Here is a 24,513-nt window from a genome sequence, read left to right as displayed (position 1 = left end):
TCTTGCGTACACACCACTGTATCAGAGTATGCGTCATTAGGTCACTTCCAGCTGGGTGACTGGGCTTGTGTGCATACATCTTGTAGTTTTACTTTCCGAGTTTGTTTGTCCCAATGCAGCAATGTGCTGCAAAGTGCTGATTGCAGTTCTCCTGTTAAAGAGACTTGGAAGGACTCAGGCCTGCTCCAGTCTACACCTCTTTGATAAACATCTCCCAAGCTATGTGAGTAGTAGCTACACACAGATAACCTAATCACACTAGCTGCTACAGATGGAATTCGTTCACAGTCCAAACTATGTTTAGATTGCCTAACATTGTAAGGGTCCTTTTCGGACCTGTGATATTTGGCGGGTGCTACAATGAAGTACGTCTTTGTCTCATTCAGTTCCACCTTTGCTAAGCTGTGAACATTAGAACCACAGCATCCACTGTTTTGTTTGCATTTCTTAGGAAAAATTCTGCTGGCAGCAATCCCAAAGAATGACATGTAGGACATGCCAAAGCACCAGGTTTGGGGTGCTGCCTCCACCAAAGAGCATCAGGCAGTACCCTGAGAACAGCTGCGCCCAGGCAGACAGGGCAGGGTGGGCAGAGGCAGGTCTCGTGGAGTTTTGTTAGTTCAGGCACTCTGCCCCTGAAGAATGAAATGACACAATCAGTTAATATCACACGAACCTTTGGAAACGTAATGACTATTCTAAGCTTCTGTTGACTGGGCTTGTCTACACTCTGACCAAGGTACAAATACAAAAAGGGAACCTAAGCTCTTGATTTCCTAAAGAAGACAGTAAGGACATAGCCTAAATAGGTGCTAGGTCTCTAAATATTATATTTCCTACTTAGTTTTCATGTCCTGGCCCAGAAGAGGTCAGTCAGGTCAGGTGATATCACAGCTGGAATCCTTTCATTGTCCTTTCCTATCCTCCCAAAAAATAAAACAAAACAAACAACAACAACAACAACACTAGTCTTTTTCAAATCACTAATGCAACTTACAGTCAGATTCTGGGAACTGAACTTCAGTGAACTTCAGCATAAACTGAACTTTGTCTTTATGAATGTTTCTTAATCTGCAAACTTGTGTATGAATCAGCCTACGCGTTGATTAGCAGTGTTCTTTCAAGAAAATTCCAAAGAAAACTATTTACTCCGCGTAAGAACATGTCATTCTGCAACTTGATATACCACCTTTTTGCCTTTTTGTGACAAGAACATTATGAATGGTTTTTAGAACGGATTCAAAAAAAAAAAAAAAAAAAAGCCTTGATTCGCTATTTGACTGTTGTAGAAAACGCAACAGTAAAAGGTAAGTCAATGACTGGATTCAAACACTATAACGTTCATATTTAATAAGTAATACTGTACTGGACATTGAGTGGCAGAAAATAGCCTCTAATTTTGTACCTGGCATGAATAACTAGGGTAATTGGATTTCTCTGTCTTTACAACCTCCCTATCCTTCTGTGACTGAACACTTCACAAACAGGAGTTGTCTTATTGCCTTATTACCCCTAATGAGAATGGAAGTTTTACAGGCTCCATCCAGATGCTAAAACAACTGCATGGAGAGTAGCTGGGAGCCAGGTGATTTCTACCTCTGACACACAACCTGTCCAAGCAGCTGCCATGCCGTCTGCCTCCAGTCGTGTCTGGTGGCACAGAAAGCCATCAGGTAAGCTGAGACTTATACAGAGACTCGCAAATCTGTATCCCCCAAAGTGCAGTCCAATGTCTTAATTCCAAGACCAAACACAAATACCTGTTCACGGGTGCATATGAAATCTCTGTTAAAGATCTCAGCCCCTAATATCCCCTACATTTTGTCCATGACATCACTTCAAAGAGCAGCATGGTCTCATGCACCAGGTGGGGTACAATTAAGTGCTGCTGGAGAGAATGCCTTCTATCATTGTATCATTCACAGTTATCTGGTCCCCTGTCTTATAAAACATACGATATCTAACATGACAGGACTGAGAAAGGTATATTGTCTGTAAGCCAACATAAATATAAGCATGTTCTAAAAACTAAAATAATTTTACAGAATCAGTTTGTGGTAAAGCAGAATCAACAAAATGTTATTAACTAGACTTACCATTCTCATGATCCTTTTCAAACACTATTACAAAATGTAGACTTACCTTAATACTGGCCCTGGATAAGTAGATTTTTTACTTTAAAAACTGTAGATTTGTATATTCACAGGTTTTCCATCCACACTTTTATAAGACTTGCAATGCAAGAAAAGTTTAAGGGCTACTGACATAACACAAACAGAAACTAAAACGATATGCAAAGCATGTGACACAGTTAATGATTTGCTACCTGTCAAGAACTGTTATTCTTTTGAATATATTATAAGAATTCTATTCTAAAAGGTAGGTTTAGAAGTGCCTGTCTATGTTTGATGCATTATAAAATTTTCTTCAATACATTTATTTCACTCCTTATTCCTTAGAGGGAAAAAAATTAAACAATGTACCACTGTCCTCCTGTGTGTATATATATATATGTATGTGTGTGTGCGTGTATGCATGTTCAAACTTAAAAATTAGTTTGTTACACCTCTTGAGCAAAAGCCAATACATATTTATGGAACCTTATAGGCATATATGTGTGTCTTTATATGTATATGTTTATATATGTATGTATATAAATATTTGTACATACATTTATGTATCTCAAAGCCTTACGGAAAAAAAATAGCTATAGTTAAAAGATATATTAAAATACACCTTAAAATATTTGTGAAAAGCTTTTCTGTGCAATGATATGTGAAGAGACTGCATGTGTCCAGGGACAAGTGATTAAAATTGTTTTCCTCTGGTAAAACTGCAGGTGTTTGCAAGAGTCTGTTCCAGCTGTGCTATCATTTCTCAACACAACTTTCCTGCTACTGAGAAAATCCAGAGCATGTTTAAAAGAGCTGCAGGGTATGATGAGCAGGTGTTGCGATTAAGCCTCTCTGACTGTGCTGCATGGGATGATACAAGCCCTCAGCAAGAGCAGTCTATAGCTCTTCTAGATTTTAGGACAGGAGATATAATCCTATCAGTGTCTTCATAGGAAACATAAGATCATCTCTTGTCCTGTTTTGTACTCCCTCCTCTATATAGATTAGAAACATCCTAGTCCTAAGTGGTTTTTGCAGTGCCTGAAATTTATTACAATTTTCTGGTCAGCACTTTAAGAATTGGAACCTGTGGATCAAGAAATTTTTCCAAAGCTAAAAAAAAAAACAGTGGCTGAACCCTAAGCAGTACAGCAAAATTCCTGGTTCAATTGTGGGATGATGCATTATCCATAACTGCCTTCTGAAAACCTGTTCATATATATATGTATATAAATATTTGTATGTACATTTACATAGCCCAAAGATTTATGACAAAAAAAAAAAAATGTAGTTAAAAATAAGCCTGGAGAGAAGGCTCACAGGCCAGCAGGAGAGCACCTGAAGAGCAGCACTCCAGCCAGTACGGCAGCTTCATCAGGGGCCCAACTCAAATGTCTCAATGCTAATGCACATAGCACGGGGAATAAACAAGAGGAGTTAGAAATGTATGCATGCCTGCAGGACTATGGCCTCATTGGTATTGTGGAGATGTGGCGGGATGGTTCCCATGACTGGAGTGTTGGAATGGAAGGATATAAGCTCTTTAGGATGGACAGACAGGGGATATATGGAGGGGCATCACCCTCTGTGTCAGTGAGCAGCTGGAGTGCATGGAGCTTTGCCTGCGGATGGACGAGGAGCTGACAGAGAGCTGATGGGTCAGGATTAAAGGGAGGGCAGGGACAAGTGACATTACAGTGGGGTCTGATACAGGCCACCTGACCAGGAAGACCAAGCAGATGAGGTCCTCTATAGGTAGATAGAAACAGAAGAAAAATAAGCTGCAATATAATAGTATATATAATAACAATAACAATATAATTCTCTGGTAGAATTTACTTTTTGGGGACAATATTTCCTTCAACATTGGACTAAGCTTTTGCAGCAAATTGAAAGCCAAAATATGATGCCAGCATAAACCCATGTAATCTTTCCCAAAAAAATACAGTGATACATCACACCCATTTCTTGTATTCCCCCTAGACTTGCATAAAAAACACCAGAAGGCACTGGACCACTGTTCTTCGTAACCTTCACTTCACTGGGAGCTCAATCGATGAGACTATAAAAGTAGCTGCAGACAAGACAAGGCTGTGGCAACCCGTCTGTGGACTGCACTACCTACATTTAGCAGTTTTTACCAAGACCACCCTTCTCCATGAGTCTGGGACAGATGTGAAGAGCAGGTGACCTCCAGTAAACATAGATTTCTTTTAAAGTCTGAAAAATGTCCAGTGATCTAAGTCAATTATTACTATCATTCTTTTAAGTATGAAAGAATTTTTGGTCATTTGAGATATGCATTCTCTCAGAATCATAAAAATATACATAATTTTGTGGCATAGCATTAAATACGTTATATAATGAGTTTGTTACATAGTTTTAAATTCTTATAATTCCACCTCAGCTTTTTAAAATTTGTAAGAGGATTTGCAAGCTGTTTGCCCAAATGGTGACTAAGCTCCTGGGGCTTTAAGGGAAGACGTCTTAAATCAGCCAAGTCACACACTCACTGCTGTGACCTTTGCTATTATTAAATAAATGACACGAACTCTATACTACAGAGAGAGAAAAAGAGAAAGAGGTTTACGCATCTGATCCTTGGACTGCAAATCAAGCAACTCGTGAGCTAAATTACTGGCTGGATGATTTATTTGTTTTCTAGCTAGACTTGCCATTGAAGAAAGCACATCTCTACATTGTGACAAAACTCCTATGGTATCCAGTACACATCTTGTTATTTGCTTCTAAATGGAGATGGAAGGACCTTTTTTGTCTGCTTTAATTAGTGTTAACAGGACATCAGATAGTGTATCTTTCGAATAGTTGACTTTTTTTCAGACATCAGAAACTAAGATCCTCACTAATACTAGCATAGAAATAAACACGATGAAATGATAACCTGAAACAAACAAACAAACAACAACAACAAATACAGGATTTCTGGAGATTTGTTGTATAATTTTCTCTTTACATTTGATATTTAAGCTTTGCAGTCAATGAATGTTTTTGCTGCTGGTATTAATGGATGTTACAGGATTTAATGCATGGCTCGAAAGAGTATATTGGTTGAGAACTTCACTTCAGTATGATAGCTTCCCCTGTTTCTCTATAAGTTACTCCAATATTGTACAATTTATCAGCAGTTTTCTATCACCACTGCTAATTTGTATGCTGCTACAGCAGAACCCTCAGTCACCTGTCCAGTGAATGCAAAAGTTGAAACTGTATGGAGTACTTATGCTCTGAGCAGCGTTAACATATAGATTTTTAGGAGAATCTCACAGAATTATGGAACAGTTGAGGTTGGAAGGGACCTCTGGAGGCCATCTGGTCCAAACCCCTGCTTGAGCAAGGCCACCCAGAGCAGGTTGCCCAGGACCGTGTCCAGGCAGCTTTCAAAGATCTCCAAGGAGGGAGACTCCACAGCCTCTCTGGGCAACCTGTTTCAGTGCTCTGTCTCCCACACAGTAAAGAAGTGCTGCCTTGTGTTCAGAGGGAACCTCCTGTGTTCCAGTTTGTTCCCATTGCCTTTTGTCCTGTTCCTGGGCACCACTGAACAGAACCTGGCTCTGTCCTCTTTGCACCCTCTCTTCAGTTATCTATACGCATTGCTGAGATCTCCCTGAGCTGCCTCTCCTGCAGACTGAGCAGTCCCAGCTCTCTCAGACTTTCCTCTCACAGGAGAGGTGCTCCAGTCCCTTCATCATCCCCCCTAATAATCTCCAACAAGCCAGCTGGCCACTGGCTTTCTACATCTTCTACACAATGCTGACAGGCAATGTAGGCATCATCTTATGGCCTACATCCCCCCATGCAAAATGTCCTTTGCTTCTATTTGGTTTAAGGTCTTTTTACTTATCTCTACCAGGTATTAAGCATAAAAGCATAGTGAAACTCAAAGAAAAATACTACAAGTACCAAGAAATAGATACACATCTTCCTAAAAATATGTTTTATAAATAGCAGTGAGTTGTATTAAAATACCATGAAAATCTACCAACCAAAATTCTTCTCAATAAGACTTTCAGACACCACTGCCTAGGAAGATGATATAACTATCTCAAAAATTGTTCTTTGTACTACTATTCAGTTGATTCAATTACCACAGAATTACATGCTTGTGCTTAGATCTATTAGACTGTTCCACAGCCACAGTGGAAAAGCATTTATCCTCAAGTATTGTGCCTGAAAGGGGAGAAAGACAAGTGCCAGGACTCAAAGATTTCTTGAGTGCTGAAAATATAAACAGTGGCATTGCGGGATTTCCAAAATTACTATACTGAGTTTCATGTATCTAATAGTTGTAGAAAATTAATCGTACATCAAATAACATATTGTATATCACCAGCAATCTCATTTGAGGTTTATTGAAACACAGCTTTTTATTATACTTTATTTATTTATTTATTTATTCTGGCTAGTCTAACATTATCTGCTTCAGAATATTTTTCCCCTCGAAATTTTGTATTAATAGCATAAAACAACAACTTAACCGAAAGAACAACTTGAGGCAATGCACTCGTATTTCTTTGTACCACATTAGAGAGTGTAATAGCAAGACTTTCAGTATGTTCCTATTATCCTCTGTTTTATAAGAAACATCAAACTTTAAACCGGTGAGCTTGTGCAGGAAATGAAGATGACAAAGAAGGAACTTGGAATTAATTCTCCAAAGGCACCCACTGCTGCCACCTACAGACGAAACAAATTCAGAGCTCCTACCCAATAATAGAAAATTTATTTTACTACGCCATATTAATTAATAGTAGTAAGTATTCCCCAGGCAACAGGTCTACACTTCCCCAGAAAAAATCTTTATTAATACAAAAACAAATCTGTGATGCTAAAAATAACTGGTAACTTACTACTTCTCACTTATCAATTATATGTGAAACTTCAGGTAAATCATTTTAGAAATCTTTCTAACATTTTCAGAATTTTCTTAGTAGTAGGAAACCACTGAAATACTCAATTTAGTTTTGCTTAGCTAGTACCTTCATTTAACAGCACAGCAACTGGACTTTACCTAGTGAGTGAAAATGAGTTGAATGTATCACCAAACCAGTATACACATGTGCTGCAAAATCAGCACAATAGAGTACCTCAGGACTGAGTAAGTTCAGGTCTAGTCATGATTTCTTATAAAGCAATAGACTAGGAAGTTATATGGAAGATACTGAAATATTGTGTATAAGGGTGTCTTTTTTATTCTGGTAGCACACATACACAGAAAAAGGCCTCTTTCCTTCAACATAAAGCATCCTTTTCTGCTGTCTCTATTTCATGATTTGATGAGCCTGAAAATAAAATAAAATAAATAAAATAAAATAAAATAAAATAATATAAAATAAAATAAAATAAAAGCAACATTTGGTAAGGAATAATTCAGATAAACCAAAGAGCTCGGCTTGAAGGCCTAAAGATAGGGATGTCCAGTATCTGCACTGTGGTTCGGTTGCTGTCTATGGCTTTTCTGATGACTAGTAATTAACAACTGCAATCAAAGTCCATGCCCAGGAGCAGATATTTTTAATTGCTGCATGATATAGGCCTGCACAACATGCTGTCAGCAAGCCTCTTGTGCATCACAAAACAAATTGGCTGAATGGGTGACGGCAAAGTAATGCATACAGTTTGTGTAGCTGAAGGGCTGGTTAGCACTTTTAAGTGTACTACCATGCAGCGAAATTAGCACTGATGAAGCAACCTAGAGGCAAGCACACTGTTGGTGCTTGGACAGTGAAGACGCAGTGCTGCTGTCTGACCTGGCAGCTGAAGGGCACCGTGTGTTCTCCGACCTTGTAGGACTGCTAGAAATCTTGGGTTGTGCGCTGACACTAGCAAGTGCAGCATGGCGAGGCAGGTAGCTGGGCCTGCCTTCACTGCCTCCCTGCCAGGTGCCATCTCCTGCCTCACCGCTGCCCAGGAAGCCAAATACATCAGGTGGATCTGTGGCAGACTGAGAACTTGCTATGGGAAGAGGAGAGACATCGCATTACAGTGGGAAACACCAGTTTGTCATAAATGGGAAGATGCAGACCTTTATTAGCATGTTGAAGCCTTTAATAGCTAATCTCCTGGCATGTATTGCATGTTACTTGCCCACATTAGCGTATAAGCACACCAAAAAATAAATAAACTTTGAAGTTTCATGAAGTTATGAAGTTCTGTTGAAGCCGTGAAGTTTTGTTTTTCAGTTCCATGCCACATTCTGAGTTGTTTGTATCTCATAATACTTTTGGAAGTTTGCCTCTCAAGATTGCATTTGAGGATATGCACCTCTCCAGAAAGCACAGGGAATCTGTCCTGTTCTGCCCATGCAAATCCTAGAAATGGCCCCAGATCACATTTATTTTCATATAATGAGAACTTAAGAACCATTTAAGTGAAAAAAAAAAAAAAAGTGACCATGAAACACTTTTTTTGTGTGTGTTTTGTATCTTTATTATCACTTTAAAATGTACAATATTTATAGATAATATATTATTTACCTCTACGTGCTTTAACTATTATATTCTAGGTAATATATAGAATCATTTATATGTATAAACAACTAGATAATATTTGAAAGCAGACCTTGAAATTGGTGACATTGGTAGTAGGGTGATGGTTGGACGAGATGATGGTTGGATCAGATGATCTTGAAGGTCTTTTCCAACCTTAATGATACTACGATCGTATGAATATTGTTAAAGTTGCCTATGTTAATATTAGCTGCATTAATTTCAGGTTCATTTTTCTTTATCCTTCTTTTGTAGGTACTTTAAGGAGAGAACACGTGTGCTGTAACGTCTCTAGGAATGCCAGTTCAAAAGCAATTAATCAGGAGTTTCAGAGGAGGCGCTACGTATCTGAATAGGTGAATTGCAGCGTGTGTTGCAGAAGGTTGTTTGCAAACATGATATTACTATTTGTATGACAAGGACAAAGTTTCACAGAAACGCCAAATGGCTGAGGTGGGAAGGGACCTCTGGAGGCCATCTGATCCAAAAGGCCGGTTCAAGCAGGGCCACCCAGAGCAGGCTGCCCAGCCCCATGTCCCACAGGTGACTTTAGAAGATCTCCAAGGCGCAGACTCCACAACCTCTCCTCCTGCGTAATCACCACCACGAACCCAGCAGACACCGGGCTCCCCTCCGGGCCGTCCCAGGGCCCTGCGGAGGGCGGAGCGCGGGCCGGGAGGCGGTGCAGGGAGCCCAGCGGCTTCCGCCTCGCCGGTGTCGCCGGCCGGGTAGCCTTCGGTGCCCGTGAGGGGAACGGGGCCGGGCCGGGAGTGGCGGTGGGGTGGGGATCGTCGCGGCGGAGATGGTGTCGCTGCTGCCGCGCATCGAGCGGCTCTCGTCGCGCGTGGTGCGGGTGCTGGGCTGCAACCCGGGGCCCATGACTCTGCAGGGCACCAACACTTACCTGGTGGGCACCGGGCACAGGTAACGGCACCGATCCGACGGCGGGGGAAGGGGACGGGGACGGGGCGGCGGCAGTCGCCGCCGCCCCGGCCCCGGCCCCGGCCCCTTCCCACGCCCGCTTTGGGGCCCGTGCGCTGCCTCCGGGGAGGGAGACGACGAGAAGGGGGAGCCGCCATCGGGTTTGTTCCCCGCTCCCTGACGACCTTTTAAAGAATAAAAATTAAAAATTTTAATAAAAAAACACCATTTTCGGAACCGGGCCCCCGGTGTCGAGGTCTCGGCGAGCCACCCTTAGGCTAAGGGGGAGTGGGCGGGCGGCTTGCCACAGGCCTAGGAACTGCCCGTTGGCACAAAACTGGTCAGAGGGCACAAAATTGTGGGTTTGTGGACCAGAACTCTGAGCCCCTTTGTAAACGGTGCTGTCACGAGGCGAAATATTACAGAGGAAAGAGTCTTGGATATATTGTTTTTTGTGTGTGAAAGGATAAACCTTACCTCTCAAGTATAACAAGTTTCAAATCCTACCTGTCAAGTATAGCAAGTTTCCCGTTAAGGAATATAACCTTTGAAAGTTTAGCAGGTTTGGAAAAAATATATATATCTAAATATATCTAAATATATATAATACGTTATATTTATATACATACACACACACATATATATATGTATATAAGCTGAGGGAAGCCTGCCTTCCTGGACTCCACATAGTTCTGTGTGGAGTGACCCAAGCATCTATATCCTCCTGATCCCAACCTGATCCCAATAAATGAGTGCAGAGCTCCCCGATTTTACCTGCATTAAGCTAGACCAAATCTAGCAAAACATTGCCTTGATTGTGGTGGGTGGATTGTTAGCTGAGCTGCGCCTAAAAGCAGGGTTCGAATGGTGGTGCGCTCAATAAATTTGAAAAGATGCTGGAGCCAAGATGGTTCTGTGTTAGTGGTGGAATTAAACTGTAATCTGATAACTCATAAGGACTGAGAATTAAAATAATGTTAAGTGGCTTTTAACTGGTTTAATGATTAAAAACTCGTAGTAAAATTTAGCTGGAGATACCCATTATTACCACAGTTACATGCAATGTCATTACTTTGTTTTTTTAACATTATTTAACTCATATGAGTACTCTAAATTCTCTGTGTTCTTTTGTGTGTTTTCCTTTTTTTTTTTTTTTTTGGTCCATATGTAGAAGAATCCTTATTGACACTGGAGAGCCAGCTGTTCCTGAATACATTGGCTGTTTAAAACAGGCATTGTCCGAGTTCAACATCTCAATTCAAGAAATTTTAGTGACACACTGGCATCATGATCATACTGGTGGAATACCTGATATCTGCAAAAACATCCCTAGTGGTAGGCCAGAGATTTTATATATTGTTGAATATATGTTAGGTATGTGACAAGAAACAAGTTTTGTATAGATCTTCTATGTGCATCAGCTGGATTATTCTTCTGGAATATCCATATAAACCACATGTAATTTAACAGTACTATTGTAAAATGTAGAATGAGAGCAGTGAATAATTTCAGTATCACAGTTGAAATACTACATTTTTTTCTTCAACACCTGTGCATAACGTCATAGTGAATTTTTCTTACAAGTGAATAATAAGCAGTTTACACATTATTAAAAGATGTAAGATAAGCTTGATACTCTCTACATTGACAGTAGAGAAACAGAAAAAAAGTTCCTTTCTACACTGACAGTAGTGACAAATTGACTATTACTTTTACTTGTGTACATCAATAAATAATCTCTGAAAAAGAAACATGAATAACTTTGATATTTCATACAGAAGACCATAAGAAATTGCTGACAAGTTCTTAGGCCTCAAAACACTTGGAGAAGTTAGGGAAGTTTACAGATAAATTCTGATGTAAAATGTGCATTGCATGTTGATAAGCAGTAAGAGACATTTCTCTTTTGATATCTGAGAAGAGAATAAGCAATAAAAATAATGCAGCTCATCTTAGTTCTGTTGGACTTTGTCACTGGCTTTTGTAAAGTTGTAAAGTCATCGGGTTTTGTAAAGTTGCCAGATGCACGTCTTCAGAGAAGCCTGGGCACTACTGGAAACAACATAGGTGTCTGTGAGAATTTTGATCCTGTCAGCTCCTGAGTGTGACAGTAAAGACTTGCAAGGGATATAACTGCCTGGTTTCTAGGTTGCCATCCATACCAAGGCATTCAAAACATAAACATTTCAGAATGATAGACACTGAGGGAAGTTTCAGGGCAAAAAGGCTCCATCCGATGTTAAATAAACGTTGAATAGTGCTTCTGTGACTCATAATGTAGAGCTTGAGCAACGGAGTCTTAGTGCTGTTCCAGAGGCTTATTTTTTGGCTCTTGATGAGTCAGGAAGGAACAACATTTGCAAAATGTAATAATTATTGGATTTTTTTTTTTTTTTTACTAATTTCACTCGTGCTTTTTCATCTTCAAAATTGCTGCTGGTACAGAGTACAGTATATCAGATTTAGAGTACAGTAGTAAGACTTCACTACTCTGTAACTCCAGAAGGTTGTTTAATAAACATAAAATTACTGTTCAGAATTCCTTGCTTCAAGTTTTGCAGTGTAATAGGGTGTAATGATTAATGGTACATCTACAAAGAGTAAAAGTAATTCTGTGGAGTTAACTTCGTTAGTGACAAATTTAAAATATGAACCATTATTTTCTTTGCTTCCTTTAAACAGACTCTGAATATCGCATCTGTAAGCTTCCTCGTGTCCCTGACCGTGAAGAAATAATAGGAGAAGGAAGACATAAATATTCATATCTTAAAGATGGGGATGTGATACAGACAGAGGGAGCCACACTCAGGTAAACACTAATTTCTGCAGCTTTGCTCGATCACCTTTTTCTTCAGAATTCTAGCACATATATGTATCTCAACTTTTAATGATTGGTAATCCATACATCTGATCCTGTCAACATTTACTCTTGTAGGCTTCCTATCCTGATCCAGGAGGGTATGCTTACCCAAAGAAATTGTTCTAATGAATGGGTATTATCAGGAATCAGCCTTTAGTCTTTGGCCACGCCAGAGAAGTTAAGAACATTTCCCTTGAAAAATGATTCCTTAGGAAAAAATCACACAGGATTTTATGTAATTTCTCTTTACTCAAGTAGTCATGATGTAAAATTAATACCTTTGGGGATGTTTATGTTGTAAAGATGGATAAGGTAAAATATTTCCAAAGGAGACATTAAAAAAATAATATTTAACATTAAAATGTTAAATTTGAATCCTTTTACCATGCAGGGTACCAGTTGGGAGAAAATTCTTCCCAGGGTGCACATTGCCTGTCTTGTTTGCATGAATGAGTCTGAAACGAATGCCACATTCTGTCACACAGGCACCAAAAAAAATCATTGATCATTCTGTCTCCAGAATTCTTTCATCAACAAGGCATTACTCTTCTCAGGACAAATTTTGTTTGTTTTCTTCAGTTTAGATGTGAATTATATTCCACTTGTAGAATATCTGGTTTTTTTAAGCTTAAAACAAAATACACAGAGTGGGCATAGAAATATTGAAGACATAACTACCATAAGTGTTTGGACATAATCAACTTACAGATGGAAAACAATTTGACTCCAAGCAAGGCGGGGGTGATATATTTTGATGTTTGCAGTTACGCAACCAAATTTCACGCTTGGTTAAAAGCAAATAATCTCAACTGGTTGTTTAGTCGGTACTTTAAGGATGGATGTCCATCCCATTGGTTCTAAAATAACAATATCTGCATGTTACATTTCATGTTACAGTTAGCATTTTATCAGTTAGCATTATTGTTACATTTCATGTTACAGTTCAAGTTTTAAAGGAGGTGTGCCAGGCTGCATTGGGTTCCTTTTTGTTTGTTTTTAACAAGTTAATAATGAAATTTCCAGGTGAAGTTTCATAAGGAACTGGAAGATACACCTCCCACAAAGGCAAGGTGTAACCCATCATACTGATTTTATGTTGCCTCAGCAGGGCAACATACTCACATATTTTCTGCTGAACGCCATGTTCCATAAGAGCTGGGAGTCATTGCAACAGACAGTGGTGTACCACTGGCCTCCCAGCGCTGCACTGACTTGGCTGGGTGCTGTTTAGCCGTGGGTTGTACACCATGCTTGGCACCAGCTCTGTAAGTTCATAGTCACTGTTTTGATGCAGTGAATTTGATTGATTCTATTGAATTTTAGCAGTGATGCTGGTCTAAGTTGCATGTTTTCAGGTTGAATCAGAAGGCCTTCTGTCTTTTGAAAACTTGTAGCGCAAGGACACTGCAGTGCAGCTCCATAGCAGCTCGGGTATACTATACACGAATCAACTGTTCTCTAACGTGGTATTCATTCAAGTCGGGGGGTCCTAAGTCCGTACCTTTCATATGTTTCATGACTTGCATATAAAACAGCTAAAAGACCACAGTTCCTCGTATTTTAAGGTTTTACTCCACTGTGTCATGGGGCTTTCAGGGTGAAGTAAATTTTGGGAGACAGAATTTTATTTGGTTTGGGTCCAGTAGAGTATACAGTGAATTTCCAAAAGAATTAGCAACATCACCCTTACCCTCTTTTGCCAGGTACAATATATATGTCATGAACTTTACACTTCTCAATCTAGAAATAACGTGTGATTTTTTTCTTTCTTAAAGTATCAGAGTAAAGTCCTCTGTACCACAATTTTTACATGATTAGCAAGTTACCTTAATGTACTTTTATTATGATGTGTCATGTAATTCAGCGTATATTAGTGATGATGATACGTGTTCTCTACATGGCATAAGAAAATGGACTGTAATTAGACAAAATGATATCCTGTTTACATTGACCGTCTGAGTACTACACTTTTTCAGACTTTCAGTCTGACTTTCTTGGTACTATACTTTTTCTCATTCTTGTTGTAGGCTACTCTGTTGGTGTATCATTTTATCATTATTTGTTTCTACCTTCTGAAAATGAAGCTAGAATTTCTGTATGACTGGTGTATGAAAAACTTACACTTTTGTTGTTCTTCTTCTTTAAACAGAGTTTTACATACGCCTGGGCACACTGATGACCATATGATTTTACATCTAGAAGAAGAAAATGCTATATTTTCTGGTGACTGTATATTAGGGGAAGGAACAACAGTAATTGAAGACCTATATGATTACATGAAAACTTTGAAAAGGCTATTACAAATGAAGCCAGATTTAATATATCCAGGTTAGTTGTTCTATTTTTAACTGCTATATATTACTATATAAATTGTATCTCCTCTAAGAACCTGAGAACTCTTACTACGTCAAACATCATTATAAATGTCACAACTACAGTTCATTACTTAATGTGCTGCTAGCAGTAAGCTATGCTGACTTAATGGCATGAAGTTTTGTAAGACTTAAAAATCTTTCAGTGATAGATGTCTTCCTCTCCTGTGATTTCTCCCTCTGAGGGTGAACCTTGCACTTCTGTATTAAAAGCATACAGAGGCCAGGATCTTTTACTGTAGGAACCATAGAGAAAATTGGGTTTACTTTTATTAAACTATCCATGACCCTTAATGTTAGCCTGGAAGAGAAAAATAATACTTGTTCTTTTGGTCCTCCGCAGCCCTACGTACGCTGCCAATGTGGGTAGCTTTTGTTAATAATGTTTGTAGTAGTGTTCGTAGTAGTAATTAGTAGTAATAGTGTAGTTAGAAGTAGCAATGTTAGTTTTTTAGTTGTGTTAGTAATGTCTTTGAGAGAGATGTCTGTCCTTTGCAACACAGATTAATCACAAATTCATCTTGGGAGGCTGCAGAACTGTCAAATGGTTATCTTAGTTAATGACTTAGCTCAAATTTGAACGAGAGCCAAGAGGTCAAACATCATGTTCTAAAAATAAATTGCTGATTCATTCGGTCTATGACATTGCTTTTCATTTTTTCTTCTTATCTCCCCCAAACCTTGGGAATGCATTTAATTTTCATATAAGCCATGTGTCTATTTGACAAGATTGGATTTTAAGAATTCATTATGTAACTAAGGTTTAAGCTCCTCATTTTCTTTTCAGAGCTACATCTCAGGATTTTTTCAGACCTTTTCCATTTCATCTTTTTCAACTAGCCATTCTGAGTGACTCTATTCTCATTTCTGTCTTCCTCCATTAACCATCTATGTTTAACCTACATAGCTGAATCTCTTTTGTGTTCATTTTTAAAATATACTTCTTCTGAAGTAGGTGTTCTTTAAGTGCTTTAAGATCTAAGATCATAAAAATGCTTAGTTGTGTTTTTTTTTTTTTAAATGCTATTTAAGAAGAATACCATTCTGTGTATTCCATGGATGTGGAGGCTGACACAGAAATAGTATTTATAGTAATTGACTAAACTAGCAGTAAAACTAAGGATATTTTAGCCTTCTGAGTCTCAGTCTATTGATGAATGAAATGTTCTGCTTTCTTAAATATCTGGAAAGCATAATCTGTTCCTTTATTTGATTTCTGTCTTCCCAAACCCTATATCCCAAATTCTACTTGGTTTATCGGTTTTATCTGCTGCCTTTCACTTCTTCTTAGTCATTATTTATCTAGATTACACATTCACCAAGGTTGAATATTTGTCCCACTTATCTGTAACTGTTGGCTATGCTGTTGTAAATGTGTTCATGCTGTACTTGCAGTTAGGAAGACAGTAGGACATTGTGCATTTCCCTTGATAAGTAGCTAAGCGTTGAGATGGTTTGGAGCTAACTTTGTTTCTTTATCCATGCATCACAACATGTACATACAATTGTGTAAAAGATTACTACTACCAAGTCAAAACAATTGTTTATATGATTAGTATGTACTACAATAAAATGATAACTATAGCAGAATGCAGTTTGTTTTACCAGTACATTCTATATAACCTCAATACTTTAATCTTATTACAGTTTTAGATCTTCATAATTCTTGTATTGTCTCTTTTCCCTGTCCATGCTTTAGCACTGACATTGTGGTCTGAGAAATAAATGTAAGAGAGCATGAATTTTTGTAACAAGGTGATTGCTGGCTAGGTGTTAGTAGGAGAATTGGCCAATCCTTCCCTTTTCATGTTTTGTTTGGTTGTTTGTTGTTTGTTTGGTTTTGTTTTTAATTGAATGTGGAAATTACTTCTGGCAAAGTACTCATTGCAGTCTATTTTCCTGCTCGTAGTTGAGAATCTTTGGGAAGAGAAAAGGGTGTTTTAGCCGCCAGAGGGCTCCCTAACCTGTAATAATAAACAGAGTTACTTGATAATACAGAAAAAATGGTAGTTAGGAGTCTGTGCAAGATTTCATGAGCCAATTATTTTCTTCAGTTTTATCCTTTGTGCTTTAATTTCTCCTGTGTAAACTTAGAGAACCTGTATGTCTTCACAGGGTGCTATAAGAATAAATACTTGCTGTTTATGATCACCTGGAATATACAGAGGTCTCAAATAATATGAAGCTGTCTGATGCAACATCTAAGTTAATATTAGAAAGATGGTTGTATTTTAAAAGATCTGTTTAAAATTCTCAGAAACGCTTTAAATATATGTGGATATTAATTTATTTGTGAAATTAACTACACTGCTGTCCCTGAAAAATGACAAAGTGAAAGATCCACATCTAAATTTAGTACAAGCTTTCTGACATAGATTTAATATCCGTATGTGCATATGAAATGGCAGTAGACCATGTGGCATAGTGAATTCCTAAAGGGTGGATTCATTTGACACTTTTTATTTCACAAATATTTAAATCATGAAAAATCGTTTGCTCATTTTCTATAAGCTGCCTGTCCTCAGGCAAAATAAGCCATAAATTAAAATGTCTTGAAGTTAAAAACTCATTTAGTCAGTCAACCCAAAACTATAAGCAAAGAATGACTATATTTAAAAAATCATTATAAAGAGACTCAAAATAAATTGATTTGGATGATACATAATAATTTCTAAAAGACAATTATTTTTACAGTAGTTGCTGTCCTATTCATTTAATAAAACAATACTTAGAGTTTAGTCTGGCAGAGATGGAAGTTGTTGCTGCTACTTCAGGTGAGGTGTATGAGGAAAAAAACAGGAAACCTTGCCGTAAAAAGCATGTGATAAATATTCATGCAACACTGCAAGTAAATTTGTCCATAGGTGAATCATAAAGTTTAATTTGTGCGCACGTAACTCCCATATCTGAAAAATATTTTGATTTCATCTGTTATTTATTGTATTTCGTTTTCCACAAAGGCTAGTGATTTATCAGTTAAGCCTTTTTCTAATTTTATTCAAAGACCTATCAGTATGTTGAATGGTTCTCATCTGCCTCAGTAAGTCCAGGAAAAAGCATGTGCATTTTTTTTATTACCCAGCCAGATCCACAATGATCTATATGTAACCTTTCTTGTGCATCGCTTCTTCCTGCCCTGGCATGTTTGGATTGTCTCACTGATTTTTCTTCTTTCTTTTTTTTATTATTATTTATTATTTATTTATTATATGTACAAACATATGTATGTAGGAGAGTAAAGTATAGCGTGTGAGTGAGTTGTGAAGATCTGTACTGGAAAATTTATCTGTCACAACGTTACTTGCCTCACCTCTGTGTTTGCTGGAGTTAGCTACCCTCCACAACAGGAACAATAGTACAATACAGGAGTCTTTGCCTCAGCCATTACTCCGCGGAGACCAGTATCAGTTTAAGTCATCAATATCAATATTCTCGGGGGGGTGTGAGTCAGGCAGAGGTAATATAAAACCTGACTCTCAAATCTATTGAGTAGTAAACTCCTTTTTCCATTTTTTCTTTATTGACCAATCTTTATCTAAGTCTTTCCTTGCTTTCCTTATACCATTGGAAGTATTCCTTTTCCAAATTCAGATTTTTTAAGATCTTCTAATTCCCCCTTTCCATCTTAATCCTGTTCAAGTGCAGAATGTGATGCAGACACTCAATTTTAGTCTATTTATATGAAAAAAAAAACTACCATAGTTTACATAAGAATGAGTCAATTATTTGATAGCATACTTAATTCCAAATGTAAGTAATATTGCTTTGGTCTGTGTGTTTCAATTTAGGTCATGGCCCAGTAGTACGTGATGCAAACACTAGAATTCAAGGATACATTTCTCACCGAACTGCTCGTGAAAAGCAAATTCTGAATGTTTTCCAGAAGAATGTTGGAAAATCATTTACATCCTCAGAGCTCCTAAGTATAGTATATAAGGTAATTCTTGATTAAAAGATTTTAGATTAAACTAAAGAAATTGAGGTTACGTTCATAAAATAGTGTGTGACAGCCTAAGTATTTGAGTGAATATCATGGTGCCTTTTTAAAAAGAAGAAGAAAAAGCTTTAAAAGATTTCTGCTTGTTCAAAATGCACGTGACTGCCTTGGATCGGGACCGACATGATTCTTAAAAATTTCTTATTTCACTATTTAGATGGTCCTAAATTCTGTCTCGTAGGACCAAACAAAAATACAGTTTTAGTGTTTTGTTCCAAGTGGAAATTACGAGATGACTGTTAATTGTTGATATGTCAAAGGGTGTTTGGAGACAGATTGGTTGGAACGTTTACTTCCTAAGTCATCAGCCTACACTTTCACAGAGATGGGTATTGCTCTCAGAAGTCGGGTAGATTTGGGCATCGTTAGACAGGCAAAAAAGTCATTGTTTGCAACTTCATTCCTCATGTAACCTCAGTAATTTGAACATGTGGTGTGGGGATTGTCCCTTCTAGCAAATAGAGTTCAGAGAGATGCAGCATTAGCTTCAGAAGATGTCACAGTTGACAATGGCTGTGGTGTGTGAACAGGTCTATAACAGCTTCACAACTCGTTTTTTCGTGGTTCTACTAATTCCCAGATTCCAAAGAAGTGACTACAAGTCACACTGAACATTTTGAAGTGCTGATGTACCATTATCTGTGGCTGTTTAGCTCTTGCAGTTTTCCTGCTTGAAATACTGCAGTTTTTAAGTATATAGCCATTCACATGTTTCTGTAAATCAAAAACCATTTTTCCTGTCATTATCAGATAAGAGGTTTTTTTTCAGTACTACTAAAGCTTTAATGTAAAAATGTGTAATCTGTCAGAGCTTTTTAAAGATTTGCAATTTATTGAGACAGTTTTCTAAGGATTTCTTCTGACAGACTCGTGTAATTTGGAGAAGAACTTTTGTAATTTTCAAAAAGGAGATTTTACTTAGATTATGCTGGAGAAAGGAATTTTGGGAAATATTGTTCATTGTTACTTACTCAGCACTGAAATTTTCTAAGATACACTTTGTCCTCCTGAAACTGTTTGCTTACTGATTTACAAATACTAACTGTTAAAGGACATTTAAACTCATGCAAGTAGTATCATGAAATAGAAGTAATATAGGTATCTGGAGAAAGGCCTCTCTAAATTTGTCATTAAAACCTGTGGAAAAATGCTCAGCTACACCAACAACCCAGTGCAGACTAAGTTCAGTAGACCACAGTCTTTGAGTTGGCCAAAGTCTGTATAGTACAAGTGCATGATGCAAAAAATAAGAACAGTAAACAAAAATGTCTTATTAGGCTACTAGTTTAAATGGTGCAAAATTGGTTTACGCATTCCATGCTTTTGTCACTATAAAACTAACTGAATGTTCAACATAGTAATTCGGAAGAGGAAAATCTATGTTAATAAGCCACAATTTCCATATATTGAAAAAAATCATTGGGCAATATTGAAAGATATTTAAACAAGTACAAACTCATATTTGTATTCCCCGTAGGACATTCCTGAAAATTTACTGCTAGCAGCAGAAAAAAACCTCCTAGTCCACTTGAAGAAGTTGGAAAAAGAAGGAAAAGTGTGTAAGTTGTGGGTAGTGGGGTTTAAAGACAGTCATTTTCATTTTGATTTTCTGTGTAATGTTTGTTGTGTCCTGGTTGGGGGGAGCAGGAAGGGACAGAATCTAATTAATAATATAAATAAGATTAAATTAGTGTCTTTTTCTTCTAACTACATCTTCTGTTTATTTTAATGATAAATCAGCTGGTAGGCTCAGTATTGTTTGAACAAGAGAGATTTATTTTTTTTAGTAATGATAGTAACATGATTTTTATTCCAAGAAAATAGATTAAAATCGTGCAAGCAGTTATTTTTATCAAAGTTTGGAAAATAATGGTTTTAAGCATACTTTGTACAGAATGCCATTGACGCTTACCAACATGATACTGCACCAGCAGTAACTAAATGTGATCTCAGTTGTTGGTTATTGACATACATTATTGAGCCTAGACCTACACGTTTCTCCAACCTGGCTACACAAGATTGCTCCAGGGTATCAGGTGCTATGGATTAAACTTATCCCTTCCCTTTCACTGCTGGGGTAGCTCAAGCAGCAACATTTTCTGTTTAGATGAAATAGTGGATAAATTAACTTTCTCTTTACAGGTAGACTTGCAGTCTTTGATACAAAAGACTGCGTGTGTCCATCTTAAACGTTAAGGAATTGATTTGTCTGAGGAAGCTAGTGACTTTAATCTCTTTAACCCAGTTTTGCTCAGAACAACTTTTTCATGTTTACTGGACAAAAATCACTCAGTTTTCCTCAGAAATCACCTTTGAAATTTGAAGAGACAGCAGATAGGGAGCTTCAGTCAGATAACTGTTCACAAAGTAGCAACTTCTTGAAACAATTATAAAGTTGTAATAACTAGAGGATATACTAATCAGAGGAATTGATTGTGGTTCTTTTAATTGAGTTGGAGGTCCTTGATTTAGCTGCGTACTCCAGCTTTCCCAGAAGCACAAGAATTGCCTTTTAAAGTTTTTTGGTTTGGTTTGGTTTGGTTTTTAATCTTCAACTTGTGCTCATAGAGAAAGAAGAAAGCAATCTCATCAGAACACTTAGGAGTTTCTTGTGATTATCTCAACAGTGTGGGAACAGTTGTTAACTTTTTCAATACAATCTTAGACATGTTCTGTAATACACACTTAACATCATGTGACCACTGTTGGTTTTTCAGTTCAAATTAAGGACATCTGTTAAGGAAAATTGATTCTATTGGCTCTGAGCATGTAGCGTAGAAATGCTTGCATACTCACTTTACATGCTCGTTTCGCTTTGATACAATGTCCTTACGAGCTAGTCTGAGTTGCAATATTTCAGGTTTTGTTCTCATTATGGAAGACTTGAGCTGCAGTCATAACACTGTTTGCTTAATTTTCACAAAATATTTTCCCAAAGAAACATGTTGTCAGTGTTGGTAATAAATGTGACAGCCGTATTCCACTGTTACTGGAGAGCTACTCCATGCAAATTATGGCCATATGCTGTCTGCTGCAGTCATTAATTCACCACTACATTCTAGGGATTGCAGTTTATGTGGGTACATAACTTTTAAAGCTACAATTAGGAGTGATAACTGCCTTTAATGATTTACTTTTCTCACTTCAAACAGAAAAATAATGCCTTGTATACAGGAGCATGGCACAATACGTGCATTTAACTTTCTCCTATATTTGGATGATTGTCATTGTGTTGCATTTTTAAAAGACCGCTGATGAAGAAAAGAAATAATTTAACTGTTGCTAATTTAGCAGCACTTTTTTCTCTCCAGTTCATAAATTTCAGAAAATGTAGCAAGTGCTACCTCAAATTTATTAATAATCTTGAAATGTTAATATCCTGAACTTAAAATAACTGTAGGATTATTAAACCCTTTTTTATTACTCATGCTTTATATCACTAGAAGTTACACTGCGATACAGATAATTTTTACTAGCTTCCATTAAAATTCAGCATTGGCCTGAAGGAGAGTATTTTAATAGACAAACTGGCGGTGTTTAATTTAAAAAAAATGGTATGTACAGAAATGTACATGTATACAATTAAGGTTGAGATAGTCTAATGTTTATACGCAGCATGTAAGTGTTAATTTGTGAATAATTTGGTCTTTTTTTTTCTTAACAGTACGTGATGCATCTCCCAACTTCAGATGGAGAAACAATTTATAACTTACACAAGATTGCTCAAAAACATTCTCAATCTGAACAGTTGCTGCATGAAAAAACAGAAAGATGATTGCAGATGACATGTAAATAAAAATTAATTCTTCTTTCATTTAAAAAAGTACTAACAATTTTAAAACAATGTTATAGTCAGTTAAATGATAATTTTCATATTCTACTTTATGGGAATTTAAAAATTTATAGGTACTGGGGTTAATAAAATAGAATGAATGTGAAGAACTGAGTGTTACCTCTGTTATAAAATGCCAAGCTTTATCATTGGTCACAGAAGACAAATAGCAAAGTCTATTATATTATAAACTTAATCAAAGATATAAAAAATCTGTAGGAAAAAGAATAGAAAAGATTTGACACTAAAGTTGTTTTCATTTTCCTGTGCCTTTCAAAAAGTGTCTTTTTTAATAATTTACCGGTAAATTCTAAAAACGTCCAATTTTTATTAACAGGTGGAAATGCTGTTTTTCCTTTTGTTTTTTTTTAATTTATGTGCCTGTGCACATTTTTGCTGGTTACTCACTGCAATATGTTTTAACAAATGCTGAAAGTACTTCCAGACTTCTCTGTTTCCTCAGGCAAACATGATTTCTGTGAAATTCATTCAAAGGATTCATCATTAATTTTAACTACATTATATTTAAAAAAATGCACAGAGTTAGGACAGACTTAAATTCTATCTTCTAAATTTCTTCTAAGAAAGGGATTAAAAAGCTGTGTAAATTGACATACCTATTGTGCACCATATGAGGTTAAGTTTTTCTATCACTTCATAACTAACAAGCTTCTAATTTTGCTATTAACTCCATTTAAACTACAATTATTTTAACTAAAGGTTGTATTTGATTGTAAGATACTGTATAGTGTGTTAAAATGCAGTGTTTGAAGATTACTTTTAACTTAAGGTTCAGTTTCCATGTAGCTTAAACTTTCAGAATAATGTATAAATATTTGCTTTACTTGTGTATTTAAAATGTGTGAGTTTCTTATGATTTATACACTCTTTTAATGCTGGTCCAACTTAAAAAAATGAGATATGAGATGTTTAAAGGTACCGAAGACAAATTCAAGGAGACAATACCGAAGACAAATTTCAAGGACCAAAGGTCCTTGAAAACCTTTCAAGTCCAGTCCTGAACCGTCATTTGTGCTTGGGTACTTTGAATACGCATGGCTTAAGAGTTTTCATTATCTTATGAAGTTAATAGCATTTGCTCTGATATCTAAGCCAGATCCAATATAAAAATATACCCAAGAACAGTGATCCAAAGCTGAAAACATATTCCAAAGTAGTAACCAAACCACTGAAGAGGGGAAGCGTTAGCTTTCTGCTCTATAAAATCACAGAATCACAGAATCATCTAGGTTGGAAGAGACCTCCAAGATATGATGCTTTTTGTAAACTTTCTCCATCTGATTTTCAACCACATCGTGATTTTTGCTTGCTTTCTGTGCAGTGCCATTTTGTAGTCTTTTTCAGGTATACTGTTCTTAGTTTTTTCTTCCGTATGTGTTTTCTGTTTACTTTTCCTACTTTCGTATTTTTCATATTTTATTTATATATACATATATATAGTATAAACATAAAATATAAATGTATACTTTTGTGTTACTTCTGTATGTTCTGTCTTCCAGTACAAACGCTTTATTTTTTCTTCTCCTGCCTCCCACAAACATTGGTTTTTCTCAGTTCTCTTTGGTTTGTTTCTCTCTTCATAATTACTCAGAAGCTTTCATGTAGACTTCTTGCCATTAATAATTATTTGTTTTCTGTAGTTACTTCATGAATGTTTGCTTACCCTTTTCATTGCAAGGAATGAAAAGGTAATTATCATCACTTCTTTTTTAAAAAGCTAATTCACATGCTCTGAATTATGACATTTTGCACAGAAATATAAGTGGAATGGTACAGTTTTCTGTCACGAGGGGGAAGCTTGAGTACCTACAACCGGAGGCTAACAGCCAGAACCTGATCTGAAGTGATGATGTCTCATTACTTTCCCAAGCTAAAGAAGTCTAATGGCAG

At 37.0% G+C, this 24,513-nt stretch overlaps 1 protein-coding gene across 1 annotated transcript; it reads left to right on the top strand.

Annotated features, from left to right (window-relative positions):
• The first annotated feature begins 9,283 nt into the window (after positions 1–9,283).
• On the top strand, positions 9,284–23,455 carry LACTB2 (lactamase beta 2). Its single transcript, XM_040545964.1, has 7 exons — positions 9,284–9,544; positions 10,713–10,876; positions 12,224–12,350; positions 14,551–14,729; positions 18,562–18,710; positions 20,248–20,329; positions 22,435–23,455. The coding sequence occupies exons 1-7, from the start codon at positions 9,423–9,425 to the stop codon at positions 22,476–22,478; spliced, it is 867 nt and encodes a 288-aa protein (XP_040401898.1). The 5' UTR covers positions 9,284–9,422; the 3' UTR covers positions 22,479–23,455.
• Positions 23,456–24,513: the final 1,058 nt, after the last annotated feature.

The sequence above is a fragment of the Cygnus olor genome, chromosome 2 (assembly GCF_009769625.2).
Source record: "Cygnus olor isolate bCygOlo1 chromosome 2, bCygOlo1.pri.v2, whole genome shotgun sequence".
NCBI classification, from domain to species: domain Eukaryota; kingdom Metazoa; phylum Chordata; class Aves; order Anseriformes; family Anatidae; genus Cygnus; species Cygnus olor.
Note: the sequence above shows the minus strand (reverse complement) of the source record. Positions and strands in the feature narration are given on the sequence as shown.

Excerpts from the sequence above, each read along its gene's own strand:
- LACTB2 (XM_040545964.1), top strand. The coding sequence starts at position 9,423 with ATGGTGTCGCTGCTGCCGCGCATCGAGCGGCTCTCGTCGCGCGTGGTG. Across the intron at positions 10,877-12,223 it reads CTGCAAAAACATCCCTAGTG|ACTCTGAATATCGCATCTGT; the intron begins GTAGGCCAGAGA and ends TCCTTTAAACAG. Across the intron at positions 12,351-14,550 it reads ACAGAGGGAGCCACACTCAG|AGTTTTACATACGCCTGGGC; the intron begins GTAAACACTAAT and ends TTCTTTAAACAG.